This window comes from Neltuma alba, unplaced genomic scaffold (assembly GCF_004799145.2).
Source record: "Neltuma alba isolate B1F8T4 unplaced genomic scaffold, ASM479914v2 tig00004575_pilon, whole genome shotgun sequence".
NCBI lineage: Eukaryota > Viridiplantae > Streptophyta > Magnoliopsida > Fabales > Fabaceae > Neltuma > Neltuma alba.
Window position 1 is genome coordinate 1 of NW_021633772.1, and position 27,684 is coordinate 27,684.

The window sequence follows — 27,684 nt, forward strand, 5'->3', positions numbered from 1 at the left end:
TTTCCCCTAAAATTATATCTTAGCAAACATACAGAATCCGCAGAAAGCAAGCCATTGCTTTTCCCTTTCATGTACTAATGGATTATATAACCACAAAGGTGAAAGTAGCTGGATTCAACGAGCAGAAGTATACTAGTTAATGGAGCGAAGCTTAGCATCAATACAAAGAAATGAGATTTAGACTGTTGAATAATCCCTAGTGAAATCGATGAGCATGTGCACGAGATTCATGAAAGAAAAAAGGTTTAAGAATTTTCTGTTATATATATGTTACACATATACCTCTTAATAATCAATTCAAAGCCAACATATATAGAATAACACAGCATACATAGCTATCATCACTACCATATACCTAGAACGGGTTTAGAATTGAGATTTGTGATAATTATCGAACGATTCGGTGGGGAAAAAAAGAAAAGAAAAAGGTGTACTCAGTTCTTCTTCTACCTCATAATCTAGGGCAAAGCACTGTATTGCTGCTGCACATCACCCCAACCTTGAAGACTCCAGTTATTGCTTCCATTATCATTCCCATTACCTCCACCTCCGCTGCTTGTAGTTGGTGTTGGAGTCACTGAAGCATACGAGCTCCCGAAGAACCACTCTGTGGGTGTATCTCTTCTCGAACTTCCGACCACGGGAGAGATCTCTTCAGGCTTCGAAATCTCAAGATTCTGAAACAAAATAGGGTTTGATGATCTCTGATGACTCTGGTTCTCGAGATTAATCGCTGAAACGGGTCGGTTATCTTTTAGACTACTTGCAGTATTATCCCCTCCAAACAGCATCGCTAGTCTCTGCTGCTGCAGTTTCCAGTGAAGGTCTTGGTTTATTGAGCTCAGAGACTCAATCGAAGAAGCAAGGCTGCTCTGAACGTTCAGTGAGCTCATACCTTGGATTACACCACCGTTAAGTGGGTAATTATATCCAATATTGAAAGAACTTGAGGTTCCTTCGAGGTTAAGAGCTGGAGGGTGATCGTTCAGCCTAGGGAAGGGTAAGAAGTTAGCGGCGGTACCACCAAGGTGAAAGTCCAGAGAAGGGGAGAAGCCACCGTCATTTGAGAGTCTTGAGGATGACGATGATTTCAGTTTCTTGTTCTTCCGGCAACCGCCGCCAATCGGAACGTTACGCAAGGCTCCGCCTTTTGTCCAGTATCTACGACAAGTCTTGCAGAAATGCCTCGGCTGAGTCAGGCTGTAATTATTGTAGTAGCAGAATTTAGTGTTGGGAGAGTCACATCTCGGGCACTTTAGCCCTTGCTCTAACTGCCTCGCCGCCGTCGCAGAGGTGCTTTTCCGGCCGCCTGAGTCCTGGCTCTCGTCTTTCGTCGTCGCCGGAGCTGACATGGTCGGGAAGGAAAATATAGGGTGAAGAAGATAGCAAGTATTGTGAGCTGAGAAAGATTCAGTTTTTCAGTTTCCTTTTGCAGAGGCAAACATCCTTATCTGATCAATTGAATGAGTTCATGCATGGTGATGATGGAAGAGAGAAATGGGAAGGGAGGGCCTTTTGATGATGAGTGCCTGTGATCTTCATCAAAGAGGGTGATCGGAAATTAGTGTACTTTTTCAGATCTAAGGGAATAAAGATAGCAAGCTATATGTAAACAGAAGTGCACACTAGTGATATAGAGAGGCACAGATAGAGAGAGGAGGCTCAGATCTCACTAGAAAAAGGAGAAGTCGATATTATATATACGAGAGAGAGAGAGAGGGGGAGGGAGGGAGAGATCACAATAAAAGTAAATGATCCAAGGCTGTTATGACAGTAGAGAGAGATTGACCACTATACTACAACTATAAGTCTCTACAAACAAATACTCTTTAAGAGACTGAAACTCCTTTACTGTGGTTGATAATGATGGGAGATATGTTGGAGTTTGGTGAGTGACGATTATAATTAAGCATCGCCATCATCATCTGCTGCAAAGTGAAAATAAATAGATATACACTAACGCAACAATTCTGGCTGGTTAAAAACAAAAAAAATTCTGGCTGACGCAATTTATAACAGAACTTACTTTTATCAGCTCAGACAACTTTAACAAACGTTTTCGTCATTCATTCAGACCTTTTCTTTTTGTCACATACAATTTAACTTAAAACATTAATGGATTTTTCCCGGAAAATATATTGCCGCATTGATTATTGAATTCATTGGAATTACTCATGACCAATAACCGCAGTTAATTAATTTCTGAAGCTCCAGAAGAAATAATATTCTCTTTTCTTGTGGGTCATATATAGTTGTTGGCTGATGATGAAAAAATTAGATTTTGATTGCATGGTAGTACATGGGCTATTGTAACATGTGTATAATTAGGAATAGAATAAAACCTATTAGGGGTATCAGAGCAAGAAATGATGCAAGGACGAGAGAAGAGAGAGGGGGTGTGATTTCAGAGTACAAACTACAAAGGCATACTGCTGATCTGTCACGCCCAACAGTTTGTCTATTATATGATATATTATTTCTCTCTTTTTCTTTTTTGTTTTAGGCCATCATGTCATCAGTAAATTTTTTTATATTTGAAACGTCCCTTTTGAACTAAAAGCCTAAGCACCCACTTTACTTTGAACTTTGAAGACCCCAAATGAAGCCTTACACGTGTGGCATCCCCCCAAGATATCCCTCCAATCTGGTTTATTATGTTATTTGATGTGTGTGTGTGTATACCTCATCATTAAAATAACTTTCGTTTATTGCAATGAATAGTGGTGGTGATATCTCTTTATTGGTCCACCGCTACATTACAGTATGGCCCATACCACTACGTCCCCTTTGCTTCGTCGACCCTTAATTGAAGTAAAAGTTTTAGAGAAGAGTACAAGTCCTTCTAAAGTTTATGCCTCAGCTAAAATGGAAGGTCAGATCTTTTAAACATTTCAAGTTTAAACTCGTATATAGAAGCAGGTTATGACATTCTTAATTAATTGCCCAATCATACAAAAGAATAGGCCAAATCAAGCACTTTCTCCCCCGCCAAACAAAAAAAAGAAAAGGAGGGAAAGAAGCCTTTTATTTTTGTTTGTTCTTCATATTCTATATATTTGAATCTGACATAAATGAACGAAGCTATGGCCAAGAGAGAGAGGGAATATGTACAGTAGAGCGGAAAAAGAAATAACTCTTGTAACTGCAAAGATGCCCTAACCATAACAGGACTTTTAACGGTCATGATCAAGCGCTGAGTTGTTTGTCTTGTTCTGGCTTTTCAGTTGATGTATATATGAAATAACCCTTATGGGAACCAGGAGATATAGAATAACGTGTGGAAGAAAAAGATAGTTACTGTGAGATCACCATGCATGATCAGCTGCCCAGCTATATACACGCATCAGAAAGAAAGAGATCTGTGAACAGTACTTGAAAAGTCCGCTAAATTTCCTCCTATACCCAGAAGAGAAAAGAAGGCAAAATTCATCAGTGACAGTGGTGAAAGTTTTAATCTTTATTCATTAATTAAGAGTACTCTCATTGATCACTCGAAGATAGGTCGCTTAAAAATTAGTTATCCCAGAAAAAAGAGTGCTCTTCTTAATTTATCTAATATTTTTTTGTTTCCTAACAGACAAATATAGCTAACAAGGTATGTAGGCATGGAACCACCACCGCCAACCGTTTAACTATGAGAAGCTTAAAAGCTTATATATTGTTGGAAAGTTTTCATAAATCTTGGGTGATCGAAAGTGTGTAACATCAATATATATAATACAATACTAAGAAAAAATTGAAAACTTCCCTCCCGCAACCCATGACCGACAAGGGAAGCTTGTTAAATGATAATGAGGAAAAGTGGAAGGGCATAGGTACAAGTAATAAGGTGAAAAGAGACAGGTCCAGGCAAGAGAGGGGGAGAGAGGAAGGAACACGTGAGAGAGGAGAGGTGGCTGGATTCCCGTGAGACCAAACCATGAGAAACAACATTACCCCAGCCTCATTCATATGCGTTACATAACCCCAAGGTTTCCTCCAACGTTACATCTCACGAGCTATCCTCTCTCTCTCTCTCTCTCTCTCTCATCCCGTTCCTCTAACCACTTTTATCACCTTCTACTTCTTTTTCAACTTTCCTAGTAATTTATTATATGTGCATTGTACCAGAAGGCAGTTTGTTTAATTTCTTCCTTTTTAATTGCGGTTGCAGATGTCCTCAAGTTTGTCCAATTGCGTTAAAGGATGAAAATACGGTGGCAAGTAACCGATTTTATGATCTGAACAAATTAAAAACCCAAAGGGCGGAGGCTTTATTTCTTGGAAACAGAAATGATTTATCTTCTTATGGAAACTGACGGATCCGGCGGCCTCAAGCCTCGTGGGAGCTAGGAAGGCAAAGGAAAAACAAACTCAAGCAGGTTGAAGTAAAAAGAAAGTTCTTATGAACCGAGAGGCTTGATTCTAAGAAGAGTTTATATCCATTTAAACACAAATTCTCAGGGTTAAGAATGTTTGAACGGAAAAACTGTTCTTGGAATAAGAGCTACTCTATTATTTTGGATTTCGCAGCACTTGAATTTGACCTAATAATAACAATTATAAGATATTTTCTCTAGTCTTAAACATAAAAACTAATTCAATTATATATTTTGGTTTTAAATTAAAACATTAATTCTTTTTATCTCCTAGTTATAAATATATTTAAAAACTATTCTTATTGATGGTACAATTTTTAAATTTCGGATTCCAGTTTCCAATGTGGATTATTAAAAGAAGGAGTATTTTTTTTTAAAAAGTTAATGTTATGAAATTAACTAACAAAGAAGTTAGATTAGAGAAGAGATGTAGACAAGAAAATGAGAGAATAATATTGTATTTCTTCACTTTCTTTATTTTACAATGACATGCCCTATGTATAGGCATAGTCTTACACACAAATTATACTTGTACTTAAATAACATAGTGGACTATAAATCACATAAATATGAGTGGAAGGTGAATTACAAGATTAAAAGCATAGTAAAAGAGTAATTGAGGAATAATGTATAATAGACGTAGTGGGAGTTGATGAAGTTGAGAGGAAGAGGAGATGGATATCTACTCTTGGTAATTTCATAACAGTAACGCATTTAAACACTTAATGAAAAATAATCAACTTAACTGTTTTTTTTAATTTATATGAATTAATTAACTGCAGCACTCACATCTAGAAACAAATGAAGTATTTTAGATAAGAAGACGAAAGGATACCGGGAATGGAGCTTCACAATACTCAAATATAATTTGGTAGTACTAGATATTGTATAAAAAAGAAAGAAAATATTTTTTAAGTTTATTTTTTATCTTACAAATATCTAAAATCTATTATATCAAATAATCTACATCCAAACAAGTTCCAAATGAGCAGTAGCTATCTCAATGTGGTTTGTACCAATCCAGTATTGAGGCCTTAACTTGGGATCTCAATTGAAAAATATTTAGTCCCTTTTATTTGATTCAACTGCCGTTATTGGCAGTATTTCTCAAGGTCTTTAGATAGCTTATGGTGTTGATCATTAATTTTAGGTCATTAGCAAAAAAGCTAATTAATTTAACACTTATTGTTCGGTACCTCAAATATGAGTGTTTTTAATACAAAAACACTTGTACTTAAAAAAAGAGAGAGAAGAAAGTTAATTAATGTTTCAACTTTCAAATTCTCAAGCTCAAGTTTATCCGAAGGACAAATTACTTGATATATAACGTGTGTGATTGATTATAAGAGGGTGTCCAGGTAGAAATAAAATCATGGTTTTAAAAATATTTTTACGGTATGCGAAGTAAATATATGAAAGAGTTTACCTCTAAAAAACACTTTTAGCATAACCCAAACACCTCCTAAATTTGAAGGGGGCATATCACACAATTTATATACATCTAGCTGTTCGTGATTAGAAATTAAGAGAAGTATATAAACCAAAACAAGGAATTCAAAATTTTATATGATGAAAAACTTTGAATTACATATTTATTCTATTCCATTTGGCTCTAGTTTGGATATACTAGACATAGCATAAATACGAATCTAAAGTAAGATGACCCGCATGTGAAAGAATAAATTCACTTGACACAGTGATTCGTGCTACAGTTTTTTTCCTTTCGTTTTCCTTTTCCTTTCTATCTGCTGATGTTGATTTTGAATCGTATTGATATATTGAATTGAAAGGAAAAAGAAAGAGAGAGAGGAAAGAGTACATATGCCTCGCAGCTGAATTGACATGTTATGGTTTAGGCAGAAGGAAAAAGAGAGCATGCAATGAGGCATATGTATAAGGCAACAGTGGAAGCAAACCAAACGCAGAGAGAGAAGGAGGAGGACAGAAAGCCCCACTTCCATTCAATTTTTCTCTTTATCACAGTGACGAAAGTACACAAGTATAAACAAGCAGAAAGGAGAGTAGTGTATAAGTATCTTGTCATGTTCATCAAAATCCACCTCTTGGATATTTGTATTCTACACCGGTTATTTACGGTAATCGAAATTTAGAAACCAGAGTGTTAAAAGACAAAATCCAAAGCAATATATATGAGCATACAGTTTCCTAGGCGATGTCCAACAATTAAGGTGCGTCAAATGAACAATCGCTTTCACGTGAGATTGACTGATGCAAAGGCAAAGAGAAAGAGAAAGAAAAAAGAAAGCAAAAAGAAAAAAAGAAAAAAAAGAAAGCAGAATATAGAATCATCAGAAAAGATCTAGATACAGTGAGAGAGAGGGTGTGGGAGACGCTTCACTACTGTTAGTTGAGGAATGTACAAGTGAGAGTGGTACAGTACAGAGAAAGAGAAGAGAAATCAGAGTGGATGGCGATGGATTGGGGGAGGGAGGGAGGGAAGAAGAAGAAGAAGAGCATTGAATGAGAATGGATCAGAATGGGTTGGGCAAAAGAGTACGGATTGATCGATGAGCGTGCTTTCTGAAGTTCTGTCCCCTAGTGCTAGTCTTTCTCTTTCTCTTGCTTAATGCTTTGTCTCTCTCTTTCTCTAAATTATTAACAATCCCGCGGCTACGTATGGCCACCCTCTCCTCCCGTCTCTTCACTCTATTATTATTATTATTATTGTCATCAGAAATCCATCACTTTTCTGCCTTTTGTTCTTTGATTTTCTGATTCTTGGGTTCTGTCAAAAGCTGACTTTTTCTTCTTTTATGTTTCCTCCCATATCAGAGTCATATAATTTGGAATTGTTTTTTTAAAATTCTATTTTGGTCCTTTTTTATTCATTCAGAAAAGATCAATGTCAAAATTTATAACAATTAGGGGGAAATGGCATTTAAAGATCACGATAATAAATCAATTACATTCATGCAAATTATTTATTGAAGTTACAGAGGAGGACCGTTGTTTCAAAAAAGGTGAGAAATAGGTTTGAAAGGGGTGGGAACACTTAACTAATAGTATACAGAATATTAGATTGAGATAAAATCATAATTTTAAAAATAATTTTATAATATATGAAAAAAAATTATTTCAACCTAAGTGAAAACACTAAAAATGTTTCTTGAAAGAAACCAAACAGCCCTTCATATATTTGCAAGCTATACACACACACACGGGGCCACAAAATGATATATATACGGCCGATGTAAATTTATGACAGATAAGTAACGCAGAATTGCTTAGTTTTAAATATTACGATATCGTAATATCGATGTTTAGAATCATAGTACCTCTGTAATAAATCAACTTGGTGAAGGTTTAAATTTACAACTTATCAATCACGTGATTTGTTCAAAATTTTATACTACCTCGTGTTCTTAATATAAGAGTTTATTTGGCTTTTATTTTGAATCTAAATATAAGACTTCAATCCATTTTGTCTTTTATATTTATCTATTTTTTTTAAGATAGTCTTTATAATAATAGTAGTTCTAACAAATATATTTGATTAATAAGGATGTTTTAGGAAAGACAACACATATTTATTACAAATAACTAACTTAACTAATTTTCTTAATCTACTCAAATTAGTCAACTAGCTCTTATATTAATGATTAGAGGTAGTATTTTATATAAGAGCTAATATAATCTTTAGTTCCTTAAATTTTCTCTTATTTTAATTTTAGTTTCTCAAATTTCAAATCATATTTTTTGGTCCCTTAATTTTCTTTTTTATTTAAAACATTGATTCGTATAATTCAATTAAATCCTTGACATTTTTCCTATTGAAAGACTGAAACCTATGATTTGAAAATCAAATGATCAAAAATTATATTAACCTGTTTATATAAATATAAAAATACTTAATATAAAAAATATTAAAAAATTAGTTCAATATTTTATTACTCATCATAAACAATGAATTTGATTTTCCAACTCGGTAACGCACATCATTTATAGCCCAATGTATTAGGCGGAACTCGTAAAGAAAAACTTGTGACGGGCCAAAAGGCCTCATGGATACGGGCTGGAATATTTTAGCTTCAGCCCAAATTATGGCCCGTGGACAAGTGGGTGATGGGTCTTGCGTTTAGTTTTCTCCTTTTGGACTCTTGCATCTTTATCGGCCCAAAATGGAAGCCTCCCCACTCTTGCCAATGCCAATGGGGGTCTGAGTAATAGGCGCCCCATGACATAACAACCAGTTCATGGTAAACCCCTGTTCAAATTCTTATTGTGAGATTTGTCTATATTTAGTACTCAATAATGCGTCAAACAGAATTACTTCTAATAAGAGAATACATGTACTTATAAAAAAAAATCAGTTCATAAGCGTGGATTAGGTTTAGCAAAAAGGACTAGTTTTTCATAACGTGATAAACTAAAATTTGAATCTCTGCAGAAAGAGGTGTTCACATTTAATACCTAATAGTGTCTCGGATATGATTCCTCCTGTGCTTAAAAAAAAATCAGTTCATGGAAGGTGCAAGGAGTTCATGGTTCCAAAAAAAAAAGTGAAAAGATTCATACTCCTAAAAATCATGTCTAGCAGAATTCATTTTGAAATATAGCCTGTTATGTAGGGCCTACTTTAATTTTTTTTCCCTGAAAACACACAATATTTTTCTTTGTTTTTTGTCACAAGAATTATAAATGTAAACGCGTATATAAACATTACAACGAACGAATCTTTATCCAAATTAGTGTCCCCCGGAATATATGAAGTAAAACGAAAAAATTAATCTTAATCCTTTAAATTTTAATCCATTTGTTTAAGATTAAGTTTCAATTTTTAAATAGGTTAAAACTCAATCCTTAACCTTTTTTCGTTTAGTAAATTAATCCTAATCATCCGTAACTCACCTTGAGTCATCCGATGTAGGTTGCAGACGCTGTTAAAAATTGGTGATGTGGCTTCCGAGTAAGCTAGAAAATTACAAAAAGAGAAAAAAGAGCATGATTTAATTAATATAAGGTGCACCCAGCAATACAAGTTTCCCATTAGACTTCACCAGACCAATCAAAGGCCCCAGAGGATGCTGTGCAGAAACTGTGTCAATGATCCCATCCGAAGTCCCCATTGCAGCTTACACACATACATACAAGTGAACATAGAAATCTGATTTTTTTGTGACTACGTTTTGTCCAATATTTCAATACTCCCTCCGATGCCTAGTATATAGTAACTAGTTGTTGGGTTGAATTTAGTCCAAAACATAAGTTCATAATCTATTTTATCTCCTGTATTTATTATTTTTTTTCAAACTAGTTCACCTATATATAATCTAATGTTACAGTATATTTTAGAAAATCATGTGTCATATTTAGTTATAATTGACTAATTTATATAACTTATTTAATGTATCAAAATTAGTTTAGTAGTTTTTATATTAAGTTTGAGAGAGGTATCGTACCTGCATCTGATCTTGCTGGCGGCTGACAACAAAGGAGTCAGCTCCAAGATGTTCAGTGGCTTCCTTCTTTTTGTTAATAGATGTACTAACGACAGTTACCTTAGCCCCAAAGGCTTTGGCGAACTTGACAGCCACATGGCCAAGGCCACCAAGACCAACCACACCCACATGAAGGCCTGGCTTGTCCAGACCAAAGTTCCTCAAGGGGCTATACACTGTGATCCCAGCACAAAACAGAGGAGCCGCAACATCAAGAGGCAAAGCATCTGGGATACGAACCACAAAGTGCTCGTCTGCGACCATAAAATCTGAGTACCCTCCATATGTCATAGTGCCATAAATCCACATACTTTGAACCAGAAGTTAACACTTGCTTTGAGCATTGGTTCTCAAGGTCGTCGGAGCAGCTTTGACATGAACGGCAGGACCCAACCATGAATCCCACACCAACCTTATCTCCAACTTTGAATCTGTCTACCTTGCTTCCCACCTTTGTCACTACTCCTGTAATCTCTTGCCTGAATTAATCCCCCATATATAGTAGTTTAGAATGAAATCAACCTTGACATTCATATATACCACACAATCAGTTATAAATTTCATGAGAGAGAATGAAAATATAGACACGTACCTACCCAGGTGCAAGGGGATAGACGGAAATGCCCCAGTTGTTCTTAAGCAAGTGGAGGTCGGTGTGGCACACTCCACAATACATCACTTTGAAGGTCACATCTTTCTCTCCGGTTTCTCTGCAGAAATGAAACGGTTGATCTCAGCGACAAAAATGATGGAACCGACAAAAAACGGTCATTATAATGAAACACGCAAGGATGTGTGTGGGTGTGTCCGCCTCTATATATGTGTGTGAGTGTGTGTGTGTGTGTGTACACCTTCGAGAGAAGTTGAAAGGAGAGAGAAGCCTAGATGCGTCCCTTGCTGCCCATCCGAAGGCCTTCCTTGGATGCTCAAACCCTGGTTGTAGTACCATTTGAGTCTCTGCTATTTATGCATATATCAGTCAGGCTCGCAAGTTAAAGACAAGAAGGTATACAAAAAGGAAGTGCACACGAATGAGGGAGCTGCTATTTATAAGTGACAAGTGGTTGGCTGTTTTGACGTGCTCCATGACGCACACGACTTGAGACTTCCACTTATTGGAGTGTCGGCCTTGCTTTTTCTTCTGAGGTTTTTTTTATTATGTTGTTTGAATTTTTCCTGTGAAGAAAATGTGCCATCAGTCATCCGTTTCTTGGCAAACCACAAAGATCCAAGTGGAATGATAATTTAAAATAAAATTTGATTACACCATGCGATTTTTTTGGAGTCGGATTAGATTATCCAAAGAAGTCATTATCACCACTAAGTGTGAACCGTTGTTATTTTAAAGAAACTCTACATGTTACAATGATGTTATCTTCATGCAAAATTATTTTAAACAATTATTGGGTAATAAAGCCATGTTGTTTCATGATAGATAATATATGGTTCTGACTTCTTAATTGAAGATGTATATTGCTTTAAAAATTACCAATAATATTTATAAATGCCTCTTAACATAACTCCGTTCAGACACAACATAAAAAATAAGTGCCTTTGTTTCTAAGTGTATTAGAGCAAAAGTCAAATTATCATCACTCTGTAAAATTCGTTGTTGTCATGATTGGAGTTTTGGGAGTACAAATTATAATACGGTTTTCACTGTATTGTGAAAAAAATTTTCTATCAACCCAATTTGCATATGGAAATTGAAATAAGTGGAGGCAAACTAAACATAAAAAGAAGGAAAATTTTCACTTAAGGTTTACTGTAGCCAATTAATTTCAAAAAGCCCTTTTATAATTATGAAATATCACTACAGACTAAAAAAGGAAAATGAAATTAATTTGGATATAAAAAAGACGCTGTTGCCCTCAAAATTGTTCTCCTGGATTTGAAAAAAGTGTGAAAATTATTAGGTCCCTCTCTCACTCTAAACTGCCAACCTCCCCTATCTCACTCTCTGAAACTTCCCCTGCAAGTGTTTAGTGAGAGGCTTACTCGTCGTTGCTACTAAAAGCCTTCACAGTCACTGCTATTCTAGTAAGGAGAGCCTTCACTGTTGTTATTGTTCTAGTAAAGAGAGCTTTCACCATCGCCCCTACCAGTCTTGAATGAGAGGCTTCGCCTTCACCATGATGTCTCTCTTTGTGGATGTGATTTCTTTCACTGCCTTTAAATTCAAAAATTTCTCTATACATCACTGTAAAATCCTTCTCAATTTGTTGTATTGTAGATTTTATGGGTGTGGTTTGGGTTGTCATGGAGTTCTAAACCATTGAGAAAATTTTTTTTATTACTTTGAGTTGAGCAAAAATTATTCAATGGGTTGAGTTCAAATTCACACCATTAAGTGTTGAGAGTGAGTTACTTCTTTTGTGCATTTTCAATTCCTATATGAATGTAGAGCTTGTGACAAAAGGGTATTGTTAATTAATTATATAATTTTGAAGCTTGTTTCATCTGTCATCCAGTTTTTTTGCTTGCCAAACTGATCATTATTCATTCATAGCATAAGCATTCTTGTGTGGGCTTAGTTTATCTATACTCAAACCAGTGTCCGCTCTTCATACTGCGAGTTTATTTACTTGTTTTTTAGTTATGGATTGTAAACAATTTTTTAATGTCACAAGATCCATATGCGTGGTAAGTTGAGGTTGCAAAAGAAAAGAAATTTCCTTGTTTTGATTTGTTGGAATTTGATGGGTGGAATAACTTACTGCTTTTTCTTTTCCAAATATGTAAAACTTTTGGAAATATTGCTGGTATTAAAATCAATATCTTCAATATAAGATTTTAATTATATGTTTGGTTTGAGTTGTTCTGGAAGTGTAGTACTCATTGCTGTTTTTTTATAGCAAGAAAAATTTTATGAACTCAATTGTACATGCTATTATTGCATTAAAGCTTTGTTAGCCAAGTGAAGATGGAGAATTTACAAGAAGAATTAGCATATTTAAATTGGTTGTGGCAATTTGATGTTTAGTGGTGTAACATTATGCTGTGTTAATTTTGTAGTGATGATTGTGAGATTCGTGTCATCATATATTTAAGAGAGTGGCCCATGTGGAAGAGAAGGATGGAATTGAGTTTACCATGCTTTATTATATAATAGTAAGAGTTGAATTATAAGTCCATGAGTACATGCAATATTTTCAGTTTTCATTGTTGCACCTATGTGAATGTAATGATGGTGGTACTCATTGTTGTGGCATAGGAATAACACATTGCACTAAGGTCAGGCTTGTTATGGTGGTTTGTTTACTCAAAGAAGTACAAAGTCAGTTGTTGTTGTGGAACTACTTGAACGGATAAAGATACAAGCAAAAAGAAAGCAAGGACAAGCCAATTGTTATATTTCAATTGCAGATGTGATTTAAGTTAGTTAAAAAACGTGTACAAATTTATATATATGGGAATTTGCACAATTCCAATGTAAGGAAATATATATTATCAGTATATCACATGTCAATTAATTCTCTTATTCTATTTTTCCTCACCAATTTGTGTGGGAGCTATTATTCACCAGTGGAATTCCCAAATTTGTGATAACGATACATAAAAGGAACACATCCATTTGCAAGTGGGTTATTTAATTAGAAAAAAGTTCATGATAATTTACAAGTATGGGGGGAACTATTTACACATGGAATTTACAAATTTGCAACAATGGTATATAAATTAACAACAGAAATGCATTGTAAGTGAGTTAATTTAATTAGAAAAATTCTTGATAATTTACAAGTGTAGGAGGAATTATTCACAACTGACACTTGCGAATTTGCAACAAGAATACAAAATTAACAACATAAATATATCCATTTGCAAGTGAGTTAATTTAATTGAAAAAGTTCTTGATAATTTACAAGTATGGGAGGAATTATTCACAATTGGAACTTGTGAAGTTGCAATAAGGATACATAAATTAACAATAGAAATACGTTCATTTGCAAGTGAGTTAGTTTAATTGAAAAAGTAATTATTTGGGAGGGACTATTCATAATTGGAATTTGCATATTTGCCATGAGGATATATACATTAACAACAGAAACATGTTAATTTGCAAGTGGCCTAATTTAATTCAAAAATTTGAACAAGAGAAACATGTCCATTTGCAAGTGGACTAATGTGTTTATACATTTACATACTTGCCATCTAATTTTACTATAGGACTTGGGACAACTTATCACCATGTATCATCATGAAAATTTTCACCTCTATTCATGGCACTATACAAAATGGATTCCAACCCACCCAAAAAACCTAAATAAGCAATCATAACTACTTTCCTAACCATTCCAAAAATATATTTTGGCATTCATATATATATATATATATATACAGAGCAACTGTATATAAAACCAATAAAGACTATGTTCAACAATAAAGTCATGCAATGTTTGAATTTCTGCAAATGTTTCTAGTATGACCAGCTTCATCATATCTTGAACAATGATACACTTTTTGTTGTTGAAATTGAGATTTAATCCTCTGAGTTCTAGCCTTCCAAGATAGTAAGTAGTCAATAGTGGTTGTAGAAAGATAAGGGATGTGTATTTATCATATCAAAGGGAATTTGTGTAACATCCTAAGTCTTATCGGGTTTTAATAGCCTCTTTTGGGTTGATTTTGAGGATAGATTAGTGATTTAATCTTGATCTTGGTGTTTGGGTTGAATTTGAGGTTTGTTGGAGGAATAGGTGAACGTACCCCTCTCAGGGTATGTAAACTTCGCCGCGGCGCACCGGGAGTTTCAGAGGGGAGTGTCTTCTCGGGAAGGTTTGGCCGCGGCGAAGTCTTGGGGACGCCGCGGCGAAGGTAAAGGCATGCTGCGGCGAAGTTTTTCTGGGCGAGCGAGAGTTTCCTCTCGGGAAGCTTTCACCGCGGCGAAGTCGGGTTTTCAGGCGAGTAATCCCTCTCGGGATTAGTTCGCCGCGGCGAAGATTGGAGTTCGCCGCGGCGAAAGGTCCCAAATCTATATAGTCGCGGGAGGGTTCAGCGTGCGAAAATAAGAAAATCTGAAGGAGGAGAGAGGAGCTCTGCTAGGGTTTCGAACTTTTGGCTTGGAGGGGGCATTTCTAAGGATCCATTACCTCAAGTAAGTGATTTTAACCTCTAATCTTCTTTCTTTCTTGGAATTTCTGAGGGTTTTTGGTGGAACCCTAGGATTTTCTAAGTTGTGATGGAATTGAGGTTTTTGACCGATTGTTTTGAGTTTAATTGATTGCTTGGGGTTAGTTTAAGTATTTAATCGGTGTAGTTTCCTTGGATTTAAAGAATCTTGAATTTTTGGAGTGGAGATAGATGATTTGGGATTGAGGATGATAATATAGAGATTGATTTTGAGTTTTGTGAATTGGGTTATGTTAAGGAGGGTTAAATTGGATGTTTAATCGGTTTAGATTTGTTGTTGGAGCCTTAATTGCTCAAATGGGATGTTGGAGGTTGAATTCCTATAGTGGGTCCTTGAGGTTTGAACTTTAATTGATGTTTGGAAAGGAATTATGGTTTTAATGGGTTAGTATGACTTTGGAGTGTTGCCTTGATAGTTATACCCTTTGAGTTGGGTAGAGTTTTGATGGGAGATAGGAATTTTGTGTCCCCAAGTATTGTTTTGGCCACATTATTAGTTTGAAAGCTAATATATGATGGTTGTGTGTTTGTGTGCTTGTGTAGACCGGTTGTGAGTCGTGGTGGTGCACGGGGCCACATTGTCGGTTTGTTATTCCTTGCTCAGGCGAGAGGTAACCACTTTCCAATCCTTAGTACTTGCTTCTATAGTATTGTGAGTAGATTTATGTTTTGTGCTCTAAGTAGTAATTATGTTCAAACTGTATGTTGTGTATAAAAAGGAAAACCGTCTTGTGGGGTTTCGACTAATGATGAATGAATTTTGGTATTGTGAAAGATATGCCACTGAATGAGGTTAATTGTGAAATGATTATTACTCTTTGATTATGATTTAAGCATGATGCATTAATTGGGAATTGGTGAGAGTTTTGTCTGTTACTACCACGTGGTAAGACCTCCATTAATGCATGATGGTTGGCTTAGTACGTCCCCCATAGTGAGGGATAGGCCTTTTGGCTCCCTACGTCCCCCAGAGTGAGGGATAGGCCTTTTATGGCTCCTTACGTCCCCCATAGTGAGGGATAGGCCGGCTTCGGCTCCTGAAAATCCCCCAAAGTGAGGGATTTGGTTAAGGGGATTTGCATCATTTCACTCGCATGATTTATTGTGGCTATCTTGTTATTATATTACTTGTGAACTGCCCCACTTGACACCTCACGAGCACCTATTTAGTAGTACCTAGTATTGGAAAGGTTGGTTACTGGGACTTTGTCTCACCCCGTGGTTTACAATGTTTTCAGGTGAAGGTTCCAGGCGTGCGCCTTCGGGAAGAGACGCAGAGGCTTAAGCTTGGTTAGCTTTAGGCCTCTAGCCTTTGTTTATGTATGAATATGTTGTATATTGCCACAATTAGGGTCCTTTTGAAATATTTTGATTACCCGGCCTTGTTGTAAATTGGGGAAATGTTTTCTCCTTATTTTAGTTGGTCGGAGGCCATTCTTATTGCTTTGTGAGACTTTGTTATACATGGTTGAAAATTAATTGGATGGGCTGATTTTGATGTCTGTTGTTACCCGGGCCGGAGACTCGGAGGCCCAGTGGTTGTGAATGATTGATGTTTAATGAATGATGTTAGTTGCATGCAACAGAGTTCGAATTTGAACTGAGTGTAAATGCTAATTTCTAAAGTTGGGCAAATTTCTTTCTACTATGGTAGTTTGTTGTAACAGCTTTCCTTTTCTACCATAGTAGTGGTTTTTTTTTTTGTGATGAGCTAAAGTGTTTTGAGGTTAGGTTCTTTACAATTTGGCCTAGGAATATCACGTGTCTCAATTGGAATCATGAGTTTGCCAAAAAAAAATTCTTGAGTTAAGAATTAAAAAGCCATCCTCCACATATGCAACCATAACAGTTCCAACCTGAATGAAGTGAGTTGTTCCTATGACAAAGCAATAAGTATCATGGTTAGTTTTGCACATGTAGAACATTAAAAACTCAAAATAAAGCATAACTTCAGTTGTTATACCAGTAAATATAAAATTGCTACAATCAACTTGTAAATGCATTAATATTTCTTGTAAATTGTCTAAATTTGATTGTTACACAACAAACATGAATGTACTATCGTTACTTTGTAAATGCACTAATTATTGTTGTAAAATTGCCTAACTTCACTGGTTATACTAGTAAACATGAAATTGCTAGAGTCAACTTATAAATATAATTAATTCTTGGAGTGAATTTTCTAACTTCACATGTCACATGAGCAAGTGTACTTGTTAATTTCCTTTACTTCAATTATTAATACCAGAGACATGCATCAGCAAGACTCATAAAAACTAGAAATTACAAAACATACAGAAAGCACAAAAAGACATTGAGAATAGCATAGCAGTGACTATTGTTACTAACAAATGTCAATGACCAACCGAAAAGAGTGAACAAAATCAAATTAAAAAAAATAAAGCTCCAAACTTAAACCTCAACTCTTTTAACACGTGCATATTCCAATTAAATAAAAGTAACCATTGGTTCTTTGAAATCAGTCCAATAGAAACACTATTGATGAAAACAAGAGACGAGATTTTTAGCAAGAGCGTGTGAAAAAAATGCAAATAGAAAAAGTGTATCTAAACATAGAGTAGCAAAAATATTGTTGGGAGATGAGATTTATGTCGAGAGAACACAAACAAGCATAGAGAATATGAGATAAATGTTAACAAATATGACTACACTAGTCATTAGAAATGAGAGAATGCGAACTAAAAACGTTGAGAGAACAGAGCAGAAAGAATGCAAACCAATTTTTATGTGAAAGAGAAAATTTGCTTTCTATTATGAGAGTAAAACCCTATCAGACTATTTTCTTTTTTTTTCCCCTTCAAACATTAAAGGTAACCTGAACATTTTACTTCTCAATATAATTTCATTTTTTTTTTTGCTAAAAGACTGTAGTGAAACTTTAAAATTGTTTGGTGGTGAGTGGAAATTATGTTGATAGAGGAGTCCTTTAATAAAATTTTCCCATTAAAAAAAAATGTTATCCACACTTTAAAGACGTCGTACACAATTTGCATATGGAGATTGAAATGCACGTGGGCGGCCGGAATTATTTTGATGTACAGGATCGATCAATTATTGTAAATAATTCCACCCAGGTCATGCTGTCATAGGCCGAGTGAAGTAACACTCTACTTTCAACAACCATTACACAGAGGATCTCTCGTTCCAGAACTTTAACCATATCCGTCGTCACTCATCATGTGCCACTTCTTCACGCAGACTGCCTTCGGGCGCACAACTTATTGAAGCATTTCTTTGATTTAATTTTTTTAAATTAATTTTTCTTCTTTAAAATAATTTAATAAATATATTTGTGAACTAAATATATCCTTCTAATTTTTACTAAGTACTGGAAATATGGAAAATAAATACTTGAAAATATAAAATATGCGTATTGAAAAAACTCGCGCACGAAAATTTTAATTCCAACTAGGTATCATGATTCTTTTATGAAATTTTAAAATTTTTAACTATAATTAATATTTTTGAGGATTCTTAAATCTCTGTAAGCAACTTCAATTTTTTCCCTCTTAACCAAATGAAAGGAGGCAGACTATGGATCTTATATGTTATTTATAATTGAAAAACTACCATTTTCATTTTTGTTAGTTGTTTTGTCTTTTTTTTTTTTGACCTGATAGTTGTTTTGCCTTTGGCTTGATACAGTTTGGGGTTTTTGGTTTTTGTGACAGCAGTTTGGAAAATCTAGCAACACTGTCTATTGCCTTTTGAAAAGGATGGAAACGACGCCGCTTAGTGGCAGCAGAGGGCCGCAGAATGAAGAATAGAATTTTCTCCCCTGCTTAGCCCCCGCTGCTCGTCCTTTGCCTTTAAACTTTGCCGTTTGGAGAGAAAAAGGACCATAGGAGAAAACAAGTGCGCAGACGCGATTGGAAATTTCCAGAACATGGCTAACAGTTTTGGAATAAAAATCTAACAATATTAAGGTTTAACAAAATATAGCAATTTAATTTTTATTAGTTTATTACATTTCATCCAATCCCACCACACTCCACTAACAATATTTGAGATTCTAAATTTTAAAATCACAATAATTTAAGAACTAATTAGAGGGAAAATTTTTATATCCAGTATTTTTAACTAAATTTATAATTTTAAATAAAGGAGGTGGATGTTAAACGTTTTTAATTTGGGTTTTATTTTTATTTTAAATTTGTATGTTATAATATTTTTAATAGCTAGATTATGAAAGTTGTGCTTCCAAATAACTTATGAATGTGAGTTTTATAAATTTTTAGTTATAATAAGAGAATTGAATTAAAAATGTCAGAGAATTCAAAGTTCAAGGGAGAGAAGCCGAACCCCAAAAAAAAGAACTGATTCACATAGACACATGCAAGCCCTCCATTGAATTAGTATATATTTCTCCTCATTTTGCAGTATAAACTAAACTACCAAATGAGTCTTACATTTTAAACCAAAAGAGTATAAGAAGCCCAATAATGTTGAGAAAAATACTCAAATGATATAGTAGCTGGCAGGATACTAATTAATTAAACCAGTTGTTACAGAGACTTTCAGGGTAAATTTATTAACCATGGGTCTGCTTAGAATAGTTTATAAATAACTTTTTAATCGTGATTTATAGAATACGAGATAAGTATATGAGAAGAGTTTTGTCTTGACTTACGTGAAACATGCTTATAAGTGATTACTATTTTATGCCAAACAAAGTCTATATATCACAATACACGCGCACACAGACGTATTTTATTAAGTAATTCTTCGTCTCCTCTTCTAATTAAAACGAAAAACAGCAAGTCGATCTAACCTCAAGTTTTCTCGTGAAAATCTAACAAGGTTGTCATCAAAATTCATCTTCTCAATTCTGTAACAGGTAATATTTCAAGTGACATGTGTAACTAAACTTTCATTTATTTGTACAAACCACGTCATCTAGAACATGATCCCACACAAAATCTTAGGAAGGAATGGCCGTGTATCAATATGATTGGCTAGCTAATTAAAAATTAACACAGCACAAATGATTTATTATCACAGCACCAAAAGTGAACTCTCAGGAAGTATAAATTGTTCTCTCCCTCTAGCCATTATATTTCCACTTAAATCATGCAAATCTAAGACGTTGTGGGCTCCAATGTGTTGCCAATGTCAATCACAAAACGATATTTGACGTCAGCTTTGAGGAGACGTTCCATTGCAGTGTTCACATAATCCACTGGAATAACTTCTATGTCAGGTTTCACGTTGTGCTTGGCAGCAAAATCCACCATGTCTTGCGTTTCCTTCAGCCCTCCCACAGAACTCCCAGCCACCATCTTTCTCCCTGCCAATATATATGTATTTATTGTTGAAACATTAGTAAGCTTCACACATTTATTCTTATCTTCAAAACATGATAAGATATGGTAATTATTTTCTTACCCACAAGTAAAGGGATCACCGGCAGCTCCTGAGGCTTTTCAGGTGCACCCAGCAATACAAGTTTCCCATTAGACTTCAACAGACCAATCAAAGGCCCAAGAGGATGCTGTGCAGAAACTGTGTCAATGATCCCATCCAAAGTTCCCATCGCAGCCTACACAGACATATGCAAGTGACCATAGAATTATTTTACAAGGTCTGATTTTTCTCCTGACTATTCAGATATGCACAGATATATACAACTACCATCATATACGCCAAGCGCATTTGTAAGAGGTACCGTACCTGCATCTGATCTGGCTCGCGGCTGACAATAAAGGAGTCAGCTCCGAGATGTTCAATGGCTTCCTTCTTTTTGTTAGGAGATGTACTGATGACAGTGACCTTAGCCCCAAAAGCTTTGGCGAACTTGACAGCCATATGGCCAAGGCCGCCAAGACCAACCACACCCACATGAAGGCCTCGCTTGTCTAGACCAAAGTACCTCAAAGGGCTATAAACTGTGATCCCAGCACAAAGCAGAGGAGCCGCAACATCAAGAGGCAAAGCATCTGGAATACGAACCACAAAGTGTTCGTCTGCAACCATAGAGTCCGAGTAGCCTCCATGTGTCATAGTCCCATCCACATACTTTGAACCAGAAGTAAATATTTGCTCTGAGCATTGATTCTCGAGGTCGTCAGAACAGCTTTGACAGGAGCGGCAGGATCCAACCATGTATCCAACACCAACCTTGTCTCCAACTTTGAATTTTTCAACCTTGCTTCCCACCTCTGTCACCACACCAGCAATCTCGTGCCTGAATTAGCCAATATTTGCAGTAGTTAGAATGAATAATCAACCTTGACATTCATAGACTACCAGTTATAAATTTTATCAGAGAGAGTGGATACACACACACACACACACATACCCAGGTACAAGGGGATAGGCGGAGATGCCCCAATCGTTCTTGAGCATGTGGAGGTCGGTATGGCATATTCCACAATACATCACCTTGAATCTCACATCTTTCTCTCCGGTTTCTCTGCAGAAATGAAACGGTTGAATTTAGCGACAAACATAACGGAACAGAGACCAAAAGCGATCAGCATTATAACGAAACACGGATGGATGTGTATATCTAAGACACCTTCGAGAGAAGTTGAAAGGGGAGAGAAGGCCAGATGCGTCTCTAGCTGCCAATCCGAAGGCCTTCCTTGGATGCTCAAACTCAGGTCGTACTGCCATATTCGAATCTGTGATATCTCTGTATCAGTCGCGCTCGTAAAGACAAGAAGGTGTAGTAGAAAAAGAAGTGGACGGGGGATGAGGCGCGAGGAATAAGAAGCGAGAGTTTGGAGAGTACAAGAAAGCAGACATGAATGAGGCATGAGCAAAGCGAAGGAGGTTCTATTTATGAGTCACGAGGGGAGGGCTGCCTTAACGTGTTGGATGACGCACACGAGTCCAACGCACGGTGTCGATCTCGTGCTTTTTCTGAGAGGAATTCTAGAAACAAACGCAAACGGCACGTGGAACCATAGGCGAAGAGATCTCTCGTTGATGAACTTTGACCCTAATGCTGTCTCCTTCACATAATCATGTGAAGGCGTGGACCACTTTGCCGCCAGACACCGGCCGTGTAATGTGCAAATTTGAAATTCTTTAAAAAAAAAAAACTGAAAATTACTAAATACTCATACTAAATAAAAAAATATCAATAACAATTTATTCTTATTTAGAAATTCAGTATTATTAAGTGTTAACACCTGATTTAAAATTTATTAATTTTCAACTTTTTTTTGACATTTTTCCAATTCTTAATCAGTAATTTTTGAATAATTTTTTTAATAAAAAATTAACCGTTAAAAGATAATTTTTATTTTAAATTTTGCACATGTTAAAATATTAAATGATAAAAAATATTAAGAAAATATATATTAAATCTAACCGTCTAACTTCCAATCTGGACGGTTCGAAATTAGATTGTAGAAATATAATACTCTTCTAGTAAACAAATAAATAAATAAAATCCACATGATAATACCTTTAGATGAACAATAATTTCTTTGATAAAATTAATGTTATCTTCATTTCAAATTTTTTAAATAATAAACCATTTAGGCAATCCAATTTTCTTTTGAAAAATCCTCTTATTGAAACAAAGTGATCCAAATTTTATGTAGTACTCCTTCTATTTTTAACATAAGACATGATTAACTAATTTGACTAGATTAAAAATATTAGTTGAATTAATTAATATGATATATTTTTTTCTAAAATACCCTAAGTATTTTTTTAATTATCTTCCTCCCTCTCTTACTTGATTATTGTTGAGAAAACATCAATAAAGTTAATTTAAAAAAATTGATAATTATATGAAATAGTTATTACATTTAAGACCAATGTTAACTTTTTAATTAGATGCTATATTAATGATAGGAGAAGTTTGTTTAGGTTTTTTCCTCTTCTCATAAAGAGAAAATATAATTAATGACTACGCAACATAATTAATGACTATGTGCAATACTCGATGCTCTTTTGATTCTTAGTATAAAGCCTATAATTAACTAATTTAAATAGATTAAGAATGTTAATTAAATTAGTTAATATAATATGTTTTTTTTTAAAATACCCTAAGCATCTTTCTTAATTTCTTTCCTTCATCTCCTACTTGATTATTATTGAAGTAATATCAATAAAGTTAATTAAAAAATTAATAAACCTATAAAATAGGTTTTATATATAACACTAACATTAACTCTTTAATTAACTCCTATTTTAAGAACAGAATAAAATTTGATAGGATACTACCATCCTTGTGCAACTGACAGATCAGCTCCAATTGTTTTCACTTTAATTTCTTAAACAACGTTTGGATGTCAAAATCTTTGGGAAAAATGACATTTAAAGACCTTTCAAAATTAAGTAATTTTTTTTACCAAGAAAATTAAGTAATTTGTCAATCCCAAGTTATTATAATGACAGTTTGAGTGAAGTATCAAGCTAAAACTCAACCTCGATACAATGACAGGTCATAAGATTAGTACTCCTCCACTTTAAAATATAGGATAAAATTTATTCATTTATATTCATTAAAAAATTAGTTGAAATCAGTTTAAAACAAGAAATATGTAAGACATATATATTTTTTTCCAAATATATTTTTATTAATAAAAAAATAAAAGATGCAATAAATGAATAAAAGAGAAAAGTGAATATATGAGGGGCAAAATTTAAAAGAAATTCATTAAATGCTTAAACAAAAATAAATATTATTTTATAAATAAAAAAAACCAAACCCTTCCAACAAAACTTATCTTATACTACCTCCAATCCTAATTATAAGAGCCAGCTGATTAATTAGAGAAGATTAAGAAAGTAAGTCGAGTTAGTTATTTGTTCTAAAGAAGTGTTGTCTTTCCTAAAATATCATTACTAATCAAGTGTATTGACTAGAACTATCATTGTTAAAAAGGCTACTTTGAGAAAAAATGTATAAATATGGGAGATAAAATGGATTGAGGTCTTATATTTAGGACCAAAATAAAAATCAAATAAGGTCTTATATTAAAGAGCGGAGGTAGTATTTTGAACTGTAGAAAATACTAAAAATGAATCACTCATGAGAGGTTTAATTCTATCCAAAGATCATCCTGATTCCTTTCTAAAAATTCAAAATTTTAAGATTTTTACATAAAATTAATATGTTAGAGGATCTTTAAATGTTATTCTCCAAAATCTTTACAAGTAAAAAAGTTTTATTGAATCCTCACCATCTAATGCCCCTTCTTCCTTGTTAAGATGGAAAAATCCTGTAGTACGGATCAATTGAGTACAATTTTTTACTTAGTGAGCCAGACCTGCCAACATGCATTGCACTAGAAAGATGGCGGGACCAACAAGCAATGCCATTAAGTCAAAATGCAGCGGGTGAGATTATTACATTTCATTAGGAGTGTTATTGGAAAGATAAAGTAATTTTTTTTTTCGTTGGCCAGAGAAAGATAAAGTAATTCCAAGAACATTAATTAACTTCCAATAATTATCTCAATCACTTGCCATGCATTAAATTTTAACTTCTGTTTGCTGGCATGGCATCAATAAGAATCTGATGAAAAAAATGCAGACTCAAGGGATTCACTTGCTACCAGCTTATTAGTTTAGGTACTTGGTTATAAAAATTCTAAAAGTATGAGGACTGAGTTAAAAATTGGGATAAATTGTAAGACTAAGAGATTATTATTTCCTTAATTTCACTCATATCTATCTCGTTATAAGCTAGAGTTTCTCATTTTCCTTGGATACAAAATCTACTTTAGCTGACACTAAAATTTAACCCCAACCATTACACTCGCCAAAACAGTCAACTGATGCTTAGCTCTTACACACTTCAGTCAAGAAGGACTGTAAACTACCAAATTTATGAAGCTCAACCAACAATAAGACGCAAATGATATATATATGTGTATATATATATAAAATATAGGGATTAATCAACCTTCAGCAGAATCTTGCATCATCTTGTGAAATTTGGAATTATGCAGAACTAGAGGCTTGGCTTCAATGTGTTGCCAATATCGATAACAAAACGATATTTGACATCTGCTTTGAGAAGACGCTCCATTGCAGTGTTCACATAATCCATAGGAATAACCTCAATGTCAGGTTTCACACTGTGTTCAGCAGCAAAATCGATCATTTCTTGCGTCTCCTTAATCCCTCCAATGGCACTTCCAGCTATTGTCTTTCTCCCTGCCAAAATATTCTAAAACTTCGTAAGCTTAAAAATTCTATTCCAATCTTTAAGCCGTCATATTAAGTTACTTCAAGTTGCGTGAGGCACTTTAATTACTCAAAACATTAATCTTGGGTTATATGTTAATTACCCGTCATTAAAGGGAAGACTGGCAACTCCAGAGGCTTCTCTGGTGCACCCAGCATTATAAGTTTCCCATGACGCTTCAACAAACCAATCAAAGGCAACAGAGGATGGGTGGCAGAAACTGTATCAATGATTCCATCAAAAGTGCCTAATACAGCCTAAGCACACACGAAAATAATAACTGTGAGTGATTAAAAAAGAATCATCTGATATTCATAGAACCATGCAATGAACAAGTTTCTAAGGGTGACACCTTTATTTCAGCTGGCTCAGTGCTGACCACAAAGGAGTCAGCTCCAAGATGTTCAATGGCCTCCTTCTTTTTGTTAGGAGATGTACTGACTACTGTAACCTTAGCCCCAAAAGCTTTAGCAAATTTGACAGCTAAATGACCAAGTCCACCAAGACCAACCACACCCACATGAAGGCCTGGCTTGTCCAGACCAAAGTACCTCAAAGGGCTATACACTGTGATCCCAGCACAAAGCAGAGGAGCCGCAGCATCAAGAGGTAAAGCATCTGGGATTCGAATCATGAAGTGTTCTTCTGCAACCATCAAGTCAGAATAGCCTCCATAGGTGATAGATCCATCCACGTACTTGGAACCGTACGTGAGAATCATTTTTGGGCAATAGTTCTCAAGATTCTCGGAGCAGCTTTGACAGGATCTGCAGGACCCAACCATGCATCCTACGCCAACCTTGTCTCCAACTTTGAATTTCTGTACCTTGCTTCCCACTTCTGTTACTATACCAACAATCTCGTGCCTGTACTTGGTACACCGATTAGAATCGGATGAATTTCACTGACGATGTTTCTAACAGATATATTCACAATTACTTCACTGACACTTCAAAATCTAGTTTTAAAACTTGTTCCTGATACATGAAAAGGACAGGGATCTACCAGACCTGTCCTGCTGGAGTATTTTATTCCATATTGAAAAAGAATTTTCAAATGAAGTTGGCGGATGCGTGGAATCTTAATTAAATTAAACACGGAAAGTTCAGCAGATGTGTAACGTAATCTATTGAGAAAAAAAAGAAAAAAAAGGAGAACGAATTGAAATTTGTTTTTTATAGACAGTCCTTGGATTGTTGCTGTCGGCGAAATCTGGATGAGTTTTTTAATCACCGGTGACGTTTAGAGGAAATGATTAACAGGATCGTATAAAAGAAAGCCGGGACAGAGCATACCCAGGAACAAGCGGATAGATCGAAATGCCCCATTCATTCTTGGACATGTGGAGGTCCGAATGGCATATTCCACAGTATAACACTTTGAATGCGACATCTCTCTCCCCGGTCTCTCTGCAAAACAAAGGTTCATATTAACAAAGCTCACCTAAAGTAATCAGCAAGTAACCAATAGTGCCATCATAACCATTAGAATGATGTCATTAACTTCCAAAATATTCGGTGAAGCAACTAAGGATCTGAAGTCTAGACCATAATTTCTTGGTCCAAAAAAAAAAAAAGGAATTAAATCAAACACCTGGTAGAGTTCTCATGATTTTCCCATAACAACCAGAGAGTGACGAGTCCTATAAATCATCCACATGTGATCCACCAACACTCAAAAGAGCAAGAAAAGTGCAGAGCATAAATAAAAAGGGGGGGGGAGGAGAACCTTCTAGAGAAGTTGAAAGGGGAAAGAACACCGGAGGGATCTCTGGCGGCCCATCCACAAGCCTCGCGGGGATGCTCAACCTCCGGTTTCACCGCCATTGGAAGCGTACGTACTCTTGAAGCTGGAATCAGAGAAAAGCTGAGAGAGAGAGAGAGAGAGAGAGAGAGAGAGGAACAGAGAGGGAAGGTGTACTATGAATTTATGAGGGTGGGAGTGGGAGTGGGAGTGGGAAGAGGGAAGTGATGGGCGTCACAGTTCACAGATCACAGCCAGTGGGACACCGAGACGCAGGGAGTGGGTGGAGACAATGAAGAGAAACAGATGGCGCAATAAATCACCTCATTAGACAGTTCAACCAAATAACTGTTGCCATCGCTTGTGTGGTTTTTTAACGTTTTCTTGCTCAACATTCGGCAGCACATAATCCATATACAGATACGAGATGGGATACATCAAATCGTCAAATATATAATGCTCCTCCTGTTGTTATTATTATAAGCACTTAATAATAATAGTAATAATTTTATATAAATTTATTATGAAATATTAAAGTTTTTTTTGATATACCTTTAAAGAGGGGTGCAACGCGAAGACTTCTCACATCCCATTACTTCTTTCAACCAAGTGCATAATGCTGATATGATCGCACCCAATATTAAAGTTATTTTCAATGAAGTTAGAAAGATTTAGTTAAATAATTATAGAGGGATGAAAAAATCGGCGTTAACCACGCAAACTTATTTGTTACATTTAATAAATGTCATAAAAACTTTTTTATACTAAGTAAATGCTATTTTGAAATTTTTAAAATGCACTAGTAAATATTTTGTTTTCT

The 27,684-nt window shown here is 35.2% G+C and overlaps 3 protein-coding genes and 1 pseudogene across 3 annotated transcripts; all 4 read right to left on the minus strand.

Moving 5' to 3' along the window:
• Positions 1-355: 355 nt before the first annotated feature.
• On the minus strand, positions 356-1,514 carry LOC114745251 (dof zinc finger protein DOF5.7-like). Its single transcript, XM_028933403.1, has one exon. It carries the CDS (start codon positions 1,350-1,352, stop codon positions 459-461), a length of 894 nt encoding a protein of 297 aa, XP_028789236.1. The 5' UTR covers positions 1,353-1,514; the 3' UTR covers positions 356-458.
• Positions 1,515-9,325: 7,811 nt separating this feature from the next.
• On the minus strand, positions 9,326-10,766 carry LOC114745252 (probable mannitol dehydrogenase; annotated as a pseudogene).
• A 9,165-nt stretch (positions 10,767-19,931) lies between these two features.
• LOC114745253 (probable mannitol dehydrogenase) lies at positions 19,932-21,583 on the minus strand. The gene is made up of 5 exons (XM_028933404.1): positions 21,486-21,583; positions 21,267-21,380; positions 20,639-21,152; positions 20,354-20,507; positions 19,932-20,255 (listed from the first exon to the last, which is right to left on the minus strand). Exons 1-5 carry the CDS (start codon positions 21,581-21,583, stop codon positions 20,047-20,049), a joined length of 1,089 nt encoding a protein of 362 aa, XP_028789237.1. The 3' UTR covers positions 19,932-20,046.
• A 3,057-nt stretch (positions 21,584-24,640) lies between these two features.
• On the minus strand, positions 24,641-27,056 carry LOC114745255 (probable mannitol dehydrogenase). The gene is made up of 5 exons (XM_028933405.1): positions 26,850-27,056; positions 26,417-26,530; positions 25,474-25,987; positions 25,225-25,378; positions 24,641-25,090 (listed from the first exon to the last, which is right to left on the minus strand). Exons 1-5 carry the CDS (start codon positions 26,945-26,947, stop codon positions 24,885-24,887), a joined length of 1,086 nt encoding a protein of 361 aa, XP_028789238.1. The 5' UTR covers positions 26,948-27,056; the 3' UTR covers positions 24,641-24,884.
• Positions 27,057-27,684: the final 628 nt, after the last annotated feature.